Raw genomic sequence first — 12,892 nt, 5'->3', positions numbered from 1 at the left:
AGTTTGTCAAATGATGTCTTAATAATTCAACTGCCTTCCCAGCAAACAATGAATGTTCCTACCTCTTACAGCGTTCCTACAGTAGACACCAAATAGAACCTTTCAATTCATTCTGACAAGAGGAAAAATAATTTGACAAGTGATATWTTGAAAACAAGCAGCCACTGTATCTTCTATTTTATTTTTTGGTACTTTACCACTTTTTCGTGATTTCCAATTGGTTGTTACAGTCTTGACTCGGGAGAGGCGAAGGTCGCGGCTCCTTTACACACTGCACGCTTAACCCAGAAGCCAGCCGCACCAATGTGTCGGGGGAAACACCGTACACCTGGCAACCAAGTCAGCTTGCATGCGCCCGGCCTACCACAAGAAGTCGCTAGAGCGCGATGGGACAATGAAATCCTGGCCAGCCAAATTCTCCCCTAACCCGGACGATAGTGCGCCGCCTCATGGGTCTCCCGGTCAAGGCCGGCTGTGACACAGGCTGCAGCCTAACTATCATAAAACAGTTCCATTTCACTACGTTGCACTTTCTGTTTTAATTTAACTCTGCTGATTATAGTGTTGCTGAATCTGACACTAACCAGGCAGTACTGTAGCACAACTTCCTGAATACAGGCTGACACAAATGCATTGGCCTACATCTGGTGCTTTGCCAAATGTGGCCCTTTTGCCGCCCTTCATAACATGTCATTGGAATTTTCTTATGAATGCTTTCTGAAGTATTTATATAGGCCTTAGAAAGGGTTTATAATGGCTTCATTAAGCCTTAAAAGTTATTGTTTGTGTAAAGCTGGACTGAGCACATAAGTCAAATGCCTTAACTTGTAGGCCTAGTATACCCACTCTACATGTTTGTTTCAGATTTATTCATAAATACATGTATTTTTTTACAAAACTCAAACTAAAGCAAATGCTGGCAAAATGGATGGCAAAGGTACAGAAACGACCCATCTGGTATTTCCCAGGATCTCCTGGCTGGGATGGGAAGAAAAGCAGCAGGCATCATACACAAGTCCCCTTAAGCAAGGTCATGTGACCAGGACCATGGCATAAAAGGTGGTGGCCAAGGTGTGTGTCTCTACTCTATTGGCAATGATGAAGGGGCTGCTGGTCTTGACTGTGCTGTTTGTGGCCATTTTCGGCAAGGAAACATTTGAGGGGTGAGTGGATACACCAATGGTTGGTACTCATTTTGGGGAACATGTCCAATTCTATTTGGTGTCATGTTTGATATATCACCAGTAGTTGCTATATAAAGATTGTTATAAACTGGGTGGTTTGAGCCCTGAATTCTGATTGGCTGAAAGCCGTGGTGTATCAGACGTTATAACACGGGGTATGACAACATTTATTTTTACTGGACTAATTATGTTGGTAACCAGTTTATAATAGCAATAAGGCACCTTGGTGCTTTGTGGTATATTGGCCATATACCACACCCCCTCGGGTCTTATTGCTTAACTGAACCATGGGAAGGGTAATAAAAACATATGTCCTGCTTGCCTCAGTGATTCTGTAGACATGAGTTGCTTTTTCAAWCTGTGTGACAGTCAGGCTTTATTACTTTTCAATAAATTCAAATTAATCATTAAAGATGGCTACTCAATGTTAACTGTTGAGAGGAAGCAAAACTTATGATCAAGGTTGACTCCAACTGTAAGTCATTATGTTGCTAAGCAGACGTTTCACCACAGTCTATGCTACTCAACTTCTCCCTTTCTCAACTCCAACCTCCCTCTCGGACCATTACTCAAGCATAGTTCAAATTTGAATGGTTCTCCTGTCTTTGCAGTGACCAGGTCCTTCGTATCACTGGGAAGGATGAGGTCCAGCTCGCTCTCCTGAAGGACCTGGCTGAGATGGAACATCTCCAGGTGTGGCATGACAATGATCATCATCATCATCATCATCATCATTATCATCATCATCATATCCACCACTGAAGCCACATATATCTAACCCCACCACCTCATTCAATACACTATAGCCTACTGCATTGGCATTTCCATTTCAATACGAAGTTTGACAAACATTGCAATGAACACAATATGAATTCATATTATTTCACTAGACCAAGGCCTGGGAGGGATAAATAATATGTTTGTCATGGTCATGGGCAAAGAAACTCAAAGGGGGTGATAATGTTAATGAACAATAATTTTGATCCGATTGTGCAAACAGATCCTCAAGGAAGATGGATCCTTTTAAATATGCTATTGGACCAAAAACAGATTTGGCTAATTAATCTGGTCCAACTATTGATGATCCACACTTCTTTGAAAATATATACAATAATCTATTGAGCTCACAAGWAACAAATTAATATATTATTATGGTGGGAGATTATAATACGGTTTCAAGTACCTCAAAGGATCGTAAAAGAAATGACAATACAAACTATCACCCTCATGCAATTAAGGAGATCACGAATATCATGGATACATTAGAACTAGTGAATATATGGAGGCTAAAAAACCCTGATCTAGTGAGATATATAGTACATGGAGGAGGCTTAATCAAGCTAACCGTCTTGACTACTTCCTTGTGTCATTCTTGCTGGCATCAAAATGTACTAAAGACCGAATGCGAACGGACCACCATCTAATTGGCCTCCACATAACTCTTACAGAATTTCCATGATGATGGGGATGGGGATATTGGAAATTTAATCAAAACCAACTGGATGACAATTTGTTCTTAACCAACACAAAATAATTCATAATTAGATTTTTTTTCTGCACAACATAGGTACTGGATTGGTACTGGACCCTTATTGTATGGGACACTTTCAAATGTACTTTTAGAGGCCATTCAATACAATACTCAAACATTGAAACAAAAACAGTTTTGATTAAAAGAGATTAGACTAATAAAGAACATAGAGGAAATAATGGTGRAGGTAGATGGCAATAAAAATTGTACAATAGAGGCACAAAATAAGTTAAAGGAAAAACTAAAATAATTAGAACTAGATTAGAATGAGAACTTATTCAAGAACRATGAAGTGTAATTTATTGTAAAAATAAAGCTAACTGGACGGAACATTTTGGAAAATGCACTAAATCTTTCTTGAATCTTCAACATAGAAATGCTACCAAAAAGAATTTACAGAAACTCGTTACAAATGACGGAGTCATCCATGATTCACCAAATTATGTTTTGAAAGAGGAAGCTAAATATTTTAAGCATATGTTTTCTTTTCAGTCTCCTCCATCTCCACTGAATGATACTAACTGTATGGATTTTCCCCTAATAATAATCATGTAAAATTAACAAATGTACAGAAAGACCTGTGTGAAGTTAAATAAAGGTGAAATTTAAAAAAAATATTAAAAGTCCAACTAACAGAGGATAAACTTCTTGAAGCAATTAAATCTTTTCATTCTGGAAAACCCCAGGGCTTGGTGGTATACCAGTAGAAGTATATCAGACCTTTTTTGAGGTACTCAAAGATCCATTATTAGCATGCTTTTACTACTCCTATAAAAATGGTAGACTATCAGGTACTCAGCAAGAAGGTCTGATTTTTTTTACCATCATCTTTGAAATGCAAGAGAAAGGCCATAATGTATTATTCCAGCCCATGCGCAATTTAGATTGTGGCCACTAGATGGAAGCAGTGTATGTGCAAAGTTTTAGACTGATCCAATGAACCCTTGCATATCTGTTCAAAATGTTGCATCAACACTGCCTATATGTGCCTAATTGGTTTATTAATACATTTTCAAGTTCATAATTGTGCACTCTCCTCAAACAATAGCATGGTATTCTTTCACTGTAATAGCTACTGTAAATTGGACAGTGCAGTTAGATTAACAAGAATTTAAGCTGATACATACCATATCAGATATGTCTATGTCCTGGGAAATGTTCTTGTTACTTACAACCTCATGCTAATCACATTAGCCTACGTTAGCTCAACCGTCCTGATGGGGGGGGGGGGCACCGATCCCGTAGATGTTAAAGTTATGTACTGTATAGCAACCACAGTTGTAAAATAGTAAATAATGACTACTTCTCAGAAAGAATTGAGCTGTCAAGAGAAGTAAAACAAGGCTGTCCATTGTCTCCATATCTATTTGTTATGGCCATTGAAATGCTAGCTATTAAAATCAGATCCAACAAGAACATCAAGGGGTTAGAAAAAAACAAAAGTGTCAATGTATGCCAATAACTCAAGTTTCTTCTTAGGTCCGCAATCTGGATCCCTGTACGGTCTCATTGAAGATCACTTTTCTAGCCTCTCTGGACTAAAACCCAATCATGATACATGTACCATATTAAGTATTGGATYGTTAAATGACACCATTTTTACACTACTGTACCTTGTAGTTTACCAATAAAATGGGCTGATGGTGAAGTAGACATGCTTGGTATTCATATCTCTAAAGATGTAAACAAACTTACCATTGCTCTCGTTCTCTCTTTCCTTTTTTGTTTTTCTTATTTTTGAAGACATACATTTGTTCAAAACTGTTCAATCTACTGTCTTTCTCTCTCGTTGAGGGTCAACTGCTCAACAACTTTTATGCACTCGCCAGTGTCCTAGCTGTAGACATATGCCTCTCCAGTCTAGATTCATTATCCGATCTTTGATTGGGTGGACAACATGTCAGTTCATGCTGCAGGACTCTGAGAAGTTGTCATAATTATGTTTAAGTCTATGGGATGGGGTGAGAACCACAAGGTTTTTTATTGAAGGTAACGTAATGCCAGAGGCAGGATGGAACATACCAGCCTGTCCTACACTGTGATTTTGCAGGTTTTCCTACTTACAAAGATGTAGAGTCTGTCATTTTTATCATCGGTACACTTCACTGTGAGAGAGGATCTAAAACAAAAATCAGAACATCAATTGTATGTATTTTTTTAAGTCATTAATTTGCATTTTATTGCATGACATAAGTATTTGGATCATACCAACCAGTAGAATTTCCGGCTCTCACAGACCTATTAGTTTTTCTTTAAGAAGCCTCTGGTTTCTCCACTTCATTACCTGTAGGTTAACTGCCGTTTGAACTCGTTACTGTATAAAAGACACTGTGTCCACACACCCTCGCATCAAGAACTCACTCTCCACAAATGGTAAGACCAGAGAATCTGCGTAGGTACACTCAGTGATAAAATTGTAGACTGCTACAAGGCTGGGATGGGCTTACAGGACAATAGGCAGCAGCTTTGGTAGAAGGCACAACTGTCTGGCGCTAATTATTAGAAATGAAAGAAGTTCAAGATGAAGGTCATCACCTCGGTCTGGGGCTCCATGCAAGATCTCAACCTCGTGGGGCATCAATTTTGATCATGAGGAAGGTGAGGGAAACGAGCCCAGAACTCAAAATGGCAGGACTGGTATGACCTGAAGAGAGCTGGGCACAGTCTCAAGAAAAACCATTTAGTACACACTTACGCCGTCATGGATAAATCTCCTGGCAGCGCACGCAAGTCCTGCTCAAGCCAGCGCATGTCCCAGGCCGTCTGAAGTTTGCCAATGACCATCTGGATGATCCAATAGAGGACTGGGAGATAGGTCATGTTGGTCTGATGAGACAAAAATTGAGGCTTTTTGGTCTAAACCTCCACTCGCCGTGTTGGAGAAGAAGAAGGATGAGGTACAACCCAAGAACACCCATCGGCCAACCGTGAAGCATGGAGGTGGAAAACATATTCTTTGGAGAGATGCTTTTCTGCAAAGGGACAGGATCAGACCTGCAGCCGTCAGCTTGAGGGAGGATGGATGGGGCATGGCTAATAACGGAGACTTGGCCAAACCTTCCTTCCTCAGTAAGAGCATTCGAAGATGGGTCGTGGCTGGGTCTTTCCACATGAAACGACCTCAAAAACACACAGCCAGGGCAACTAGGAGTGCTCGTAAGAATGATCTCAAGGTCCTTGGAGTGGCTAGCCCGTCTCCGAACTGGAACCAATGAAACATCTCTGGAGGGAGGCAATCTTCTCTTCGAACAAAAAAAAAACAAACCAACGGAAAAAAAAAAAGGAAAAAAAAGGGAAGGGAAAAAAAAAAAAAAAAAAAGAAAAAAACAGGAGAGATTTGCCTTTTTCCCCCTCCAGAGATTTTTCTATGGGTTCAGGTCTGGAGACGGGCTAGGCCACTCCAGGACCTTGAGATGCTTCTTACGGAGGCACTCTTAGTTGCCCTGGCTGTGTGTTTTGGGTCGTTGTCATGCTGGAAGACCCGCCACGACCCATCTTCGATGCTCTTACTGAGGGAAGGAGGTTGTTGGCCAAGATCTCGCTATACATGGCCCATCCATCCTCCCCTCAATACGGTGCAGTCGTCCTGTCCCCTTTGCAGAAAAGCATCCCCAAAGATGATGTTTCCACCTCCATGCTTCACGGTTGGGATGGTGTTCTTGGGGTTGTACTCATCCTTCTTCTTCCTCCAAACACGGCGAGTGGAGTTTAGACCAAAAAGCTCAATTTTTGTCTCATCAGACCACATGACCTTCTCCCATTCCTCCTTTGGATCATCCAGATGGTCATTGGCAAACTTCAGACGGGCTGGACATGCGCTGGCTTGAGCAGGGGGACCTTGCGTGCGCTGCAGGATTTTAATCCATGACGGCGTAGTGTGTTACTAATGTTTTTTTGAGACTGTGGTCCAGCTCTCTTCAGGTCATTGACCAGGTCTGCCATGTAGTTCTGGCTGTTCCCTCACCTTCCTCATGATCATTGATGCCCCACGAGGTGAGATCTTGCATGGAGCCCCAGACGCGAGGGTGATTGACCGTCATCTGAACTTCTTTCATTTTCTAATAATGCGCCAACAGTTGTTGCCTTCTCACCAAGCTGCTTGCCTATTGTCCTGTAGCCCATCCCAGCTTTGTGCAGGTCTAACATTTTATCCTGTGTCCTTACGCAGATCTCTGGTCTTAGCCATTGTGGAGAGGTTGGAGTCTGTTTGATTGAGTGTGTGGACAGGTGTCTTTTATACAGGTAACGAGTTCAAACAGGTGCAGTTAATACAGGTAATGAGTGGAGAAGGAGGGCTTCTTAAAGAAAAACTAATAGGTCTGTGAGAGCCGGAATTCTTACTGGTTGGTAGGTGATCAAATACTTATGTCATGCAATAAAATGCAAATTAATGACTTAAAATCATACAATGTGATTTTCTGGATTTTGTTTTAGATTCCGTCTCTCACAGTTGAAGTGTACCTATGATAAAAATGACAGACCTCTACATGCTTTGTAAGTAGGAAAACCTGCAAAATCACAGTGTAGGACAGCTGTTTCCATCCTCCTCTGGATACGTTGACTTCAATAAAAAACCTTGTGGTTCTCACCCCATTCATAGACTTAAACAGTAATTATGACAACTTCTCAGAGTTCTTGCGCATGAACTGACATGTTGTCCACCAATCAAAGGATCGGATAATGAATCTAGTATGAAAGCATATGCTACAGCTAGCTAGCACTGCAGTGCATAAAAGTTGTTGAGCAGTTGACTCAACGAGAGAGAAAGACAGTAGTTGAACAGTTTTGAACAAATGTATTTCTTCAAAAATGAAGAAAAAGCAAGAAAGGAAGAGAGAGAGAGAGCAACTATATTTCTTATTATTTTACTTTCACTTATTAGATGTGAATGCAGCTAGCTAGTTGAGCCTACTCAAACACCTTGCTCAAACATTGAGGGATGTATGTTACCTAGCTGGCTATGGCTATCCAACACTGGAACTTTTCCAAGTCAAGGTAAGCTTTTGGTTTGATTAATTTATTGCCACCGGGGCCCACCGGTGTAACTGCTAAACTGCTTGTCACTGTACTGTATGATTGTAGCCGGTTTACTAACTTTAGTTCTATTACCTATGTTGACTTGACGTTGCTAATATGGTGACAATGATATGGCTGTGTGTAGCGGTTAACGGTTATGATATGAAGGTTAGGCTTGGAAAGGTTTTTTCGCCTGGTCACAGACAGCTGATGTGTTGTGCACAAAAGGAAAAGGTGAGAGGAGGAGAGCACGTAGATGCGTGAAGGAATTATCCAACGATCAAAAGGATATGCTGTTTGTGTGTTGTTGCTATGAAAGTGAACTGTGCTTGCGTGTGATCAGGGGTGTATTCATTCTACCGATTCTGTTGAAAAATGTTTCTTAAACGGAAGCAAACGGAACGAAACGGGGATAAACATATCTGAATTTGTCCAATAGAAACTCTTGTTTGCAACAGTTGGACTAATGATAACACCCTAGAGCAGCTAGATGCAGGCAAGATTGTGCAAGGTGGTTGTAACGATGTGTGCTGAGAGTCGGAAGCAAGTACGGGAATGAGTGTTTTAATAAATAAACAAACCAATAAATACGAAACACAAACAACGCACCGACATGAAACAGAGTCAATAACACCTGAAGAAAGAACAAGGGAGTGACAGATATAGGGAAGATAATCAAGGAGGTGATGGAGTCCAGGTGGGTGTCATGAGGTGCAGCTGCGAGACGATGGTGAAAGGTGTGCGGATAATCAGCAGCCTGATGACCTAGAGGCGGAGAGGGAGTATACGTGACAGTGGTATTGAATATGTCAATGTCTGTCACCTTGATTACTCTAATTTCTCTCGACTGTGCACATACGTTATAAACTTTCATTCATAGGCTAGGTTGTAGCAACCTCATGAATGGTATAGGGAAAATTGAGTATCATATAGCAGCTAGCCTAAACCTATCGATGTTAATTGAGCTGGGTGAATGGAATATGAATGACAGTCATCCAATATACTGTAATAGAAAAAAGGCCACGCTCATAAAACATTATCGTCCTCCCTCATCTTAAACGGCACCGACGCACTGTTATGTGTTATGTATATACAGTACATTTATGTGTATAATAAATATCTATGTGTATATGTATAATGTGTGTATGTATGTATGTACTGTCTGTATGTAAAATATATCTTTGTCAGGTGAATGCTGTATATAAAAGTACCATTTATGTAGTATGTAAAATGTAATATATAAAATGTGTGTATATGTCAAGAGCTTTAAAACCAAAAAAAGCTACGGATGGGTTAATAATAAAAATAAACAATAAAAAAGTTACAATAAAAAATGTACTTGACCATGCATTTCCTTTTCACTAGCTGTTCAAAGTGCTTGCTATGTTGGCTTAACATGTCAACTTGTCTTCCGTCCTCCTCCTTCCTCCTCTCTCTCCTCCTCTCTCTCTTCTCCCTCTCTTCTCTCCTCGCTCCTCTCTCTTCTCCTCTTCTCCAAGCTGGATGTGTGGATGGAGCCATTGACCTCTCCACTCCTGTGGACATCAGAGTTCCCTTCACCAGCCTGCAGACTGTCAAGGCCTTCCTGGAGACTGAAGACATCCCGTACTCCGTCATGATCAGGACCTACAGGTAGGATCATACAGACACACACAATATATTATGGGGTGGGTAGGAGTTGAGGAAGAAGTGACTGAGCTCAGGGAGATTACTTCAGTCTTTACTATGTCTTGAAATAGTATCTCATGTCATGACTTACAGTAAATAAATAAGATGGTTGAATAAGATTATGTGCAACAGCTCAATTTTTTTTGCTCACAATGATCAAAAGAGATTCGGATGTCATATGGAATAACTACATATTGTTTTAATAGTGGTTTATAAATCATTGTAAAGTGGTATAAAGCCTTGTAGTGACCTTTTGACCCCCGTTATGCCACAGGTTATGTTGGACGAGGAGCAGGACCAGATGCTGAGTGCACGTGCCGCTGCCCCCAGAACCACCAATGATTAGACTACTCCAACTCCACGCAATGCTGATGTACAGTTGAAGTCGGAAGTTACATACACCTTAACAATACATTTAACTCAGTTTTTCACAATTCCTGACATTTAATCCTAGTAAAAATGCCCTGCTCAGGTCAGTTAGGATCACCACTTTTTTAAGAATGTGAAATGTCAGAAAAATAGGAAGAGAATGATTTATTCAGCTTTTATTTCTTTCATCACATTCCAGTGGTCAGAAGTTTACATACACTCAATTAGTATTTGTTAGCATTGCCTTTAAGTTGTTTAACTTGGGTCAAACGTTTCAGGTAGTCTTCCACAAGCTTCCACAATAAGTTGGGTGAATTTGGCCCATTTCTCCTGACAGAGCTGGTGTAATTGAGTCAGGTTTGTAGGCCTTGCTCGCACACACTTTTTCAGTTCTGCACACATCTTCTGGTAGGATTGAGGTCAGAACTTTGTGATGGCCACTCCAATACCTTGACTTGTTGTCCTTAAGCCTTTTGCCACATCTTTGGAAGTATGCTTGGGGTCATTGTCCATTTGGAACCCATTTGCGACCAAGCGTTAACTTCCTGACTAATGTCTTGAGATGTTGCTTCAATATATCACATGATTTTCTCCCACATGATGCCATATATTTTGTGAAGTGCCCAGGCCCTCCTGCAGCAAAGCACCCCCACAACATGATGCTGCCACCCGTGCTTCACGGTTGGGATGGTGTTCTTGGCTTGCAAGCCTCCCCCTTTTTCCTCCAAACATAACGATGGTCATATGGCCAAACAGTTCTATTTTTGTTTCATCAGACCAGAGGAATTCCTCCAAAAAGTACAATATTTGTCCCCATGTGTAATTGCAACCGTAGTCTGGCTTTTTTATGGCGGTTTTGGAGCAGTGGCTTCTTCCTTGCTGAGCGGCCTTTCAGGTTATGTCGATATAGGCTCGTTTACTGTGGATATAGATACTTTTGTACTTGTTACCTCCAGCATCTTCACAAGGTCCTTCACAAGGTCCCTCCTAAATTCTATCAGCATATCGATTGTGCTACCAGGGCTGGGAAAACCCTAGATAATTGTTATACTAATTTCCGCGACGCATATAAGGCCCTCCCCGCCCCCTTTCGGAAAAGCTGACCACGACTCCATTTGTTGTTCCAGCCTACAAAAAAAACTCAAACAACAAGCTCCGCGCTCAGGTCTGTTTCAACGCTGGTCCGCACAATCTGAATCCACGCTTCAAGACTGTTCGATCACGCGGATTGGAATATGTCCGCATCGCGTCCAACAACATATTGCCGAATATGCTGATTCGGTGAGCGAGTTCATTAGGAAGTGCATTGACGATGTCGTACCCACAGCAACGATTAAAAATTCCCAAACCAGAAACCGTGGATTGACGGAGCATTCGCGTGAAACTGAAAGCGCAAACACTGCTTTTAACCAGGGCAAGGTGACCGGAAGCATGACCGAATACAAAACAGTGTAGCTATTCTCTCCGCAAGGCAATCAAACAGGCTAAGTCCCAGTACAGAGACAAAATCGAGTCGCAATTCAACGCTCAGACACAAGAGGTATGTGGCAGGGTTACAGTCAATCACGGATTAAAACAAAAAGAAAGACCGCCGTCGCGGACCAGGATGTCTTGCTCCAGACAGGCTAAACAACTTTTTTGCCCGCTTTGAGGACAATACAGTGCCACTGACACGGCCCCTACCAAACCACTGCGGGCTCTCCTTCACTGCAGCCGAGGTGAGTAAAACATTTAAACGTGTTAACTCGCAAGGCTGCAGGCCCAGACGGCATTCCCAGCCGCGTCCTCAGAGCATGCGCAGACCAGCTGGCTGGTGTTGTTTACGGCATATTCAATCAATCCTTATCCCAGTCTGCTGTTCCACATGCTTCAAGAGGGCCACATTGTTCCTGTTCCCAAGAAAGCTAAGGTAACTGAGCTAAACGACTACCGCCCCGTAGCACTCACTTCCGTCATCATGAAGTGCTTTGAGAGACTAGTCAAGGACCATATCACCTCCACCCTACGGACACCCTAGACCCACTCCAATTTGCTTACCGACCCAATAGGTCACAGACGACGCAATCGCAACACACTGCACACTGCCCTAACCCATCTGGACAAGAGGAATACCCATGTGAGAATGCTGTTCATCGTTACAGCTCAGCATTTAACACCATAGTACCCTCCAAATCGTCATCAAGCTCGAGACCTGGTCTCGACCCCGCCCTGTGCAATGGGTCCTGGACTTCCTGACGGGCCGCCCCAGGTGGTGAGGGTAGGTAACACATCTCCACCCCGCTGATCCTCAACACTGGGCCCCACAAGGGTGCGTTCTGAGCCCTCTCCTGTACTCCCTGTTCACCACAGACTGCGTGGCCATGCACGCCTCCAACTCAATCATCAAGTTTGCGGATGACACTACAGTGGTAGGCTTGATTACAACACGACGCGACGGCCTACAGGGAGGAGGTGAGGGCCCTGGAGTGTGGTGTCAGGAAAATACCCTCACACTCAACGTCAACAAAACAAAGGAGATGATTGTGGACTTCAGGAAACAGCAGAGGGAGCCCCCCTATCCACATCGACGGGTCAGTAGTGGAGAAGGTGGAAAGTTTTAAGTTCCTCGGTGTACACATCACGGACAAACTGAATTGGTCCACCCACACAGACGCGTGTGAAGAAGGCGCAGCAGCGCCTCTTCAACCTCAGGAGGTGAAGAAATTCGGCTTGTCACCAAAGCACTCACAAACTTCTACAGATGCACAATCGAGAGCATCCTGTCGGCTGTATCACCGCCTGGTACGGCAACTGCTCCGCCACAACCGTAAGGCTCTCCAGAGGGTAGTGAGGTCTGCAGAACGCATCACCAGGGGCAAACTACCTGCCCTCCAGGACACCTACACACCCGATGTCACAGGAAGGCATAAAGATCATAAAGGACAACAACCACCAAGCCACTGCCTGTTCCGCTATCATCCAGAAGGCGAGGTCAGTACAGGTGAATCAAAGCAGGGACGAGAGACTGAAAAACAGCTTCTATCTCAAGGCCCATCAGACTGTTAAACAGCCACCTAACATTAGCGGCCGCTGCCAACATACTGACTCAACTCCAGCCACTTTAAAAATGGGAAATTGAATGGAG

General features: G+C 42.7%; 1 protein-coding gene across 1 annotated transcript in view; it reads left to right on the top strand.

The window, feature by feature from the left end:
* Positions 1–1,055: 1,055 nt before the first annotated feature.
* The window catches only part of cpa5 (carboxypeptidase A5), a 24,311-nt gene continuing 12,474 nt past the window's right edge, over positions 1,056–12,892 (top strand). Inside the window, exons 1-2 of the mRNA XM_024136293.2 lie at positions 1,056–1,163; positions 1,796–1,877. Coding sequence (XP_023992061.1) covers positions 1,096–1,163; positions 1,796–1,877 — 150 coding nt within the window. The 5' untranslated portion in view covers positions 1,056–1,095. The remainder of the gene's footprint in view (positions 1,164–1,795; positions 1,878–12,892) is intronic.

The sequence above is a fragment of the Salvelinus sp. IW2-2015 genome, unplaced genomic scaffold, assembly GCF_002910315.2.
Source record: "Salvelinus sp. IW2-2015 unplaced genomic scaffold, ASM291031v2 Un_scaffold864, whole genome shotgun sequence".
Lineage (NCBI taxonomy): Eukaryota > Metazoa > Chordata > Actinopteri > Salmoniformes > Salmonidae > Salvelinus > Salvelinus sp. IW2-2015.
The sequence above is the reverse complement of the archived record's forward strand: the minus strand, read 5'-3'. Positions and strand labels throughout refer to the sequence as shown.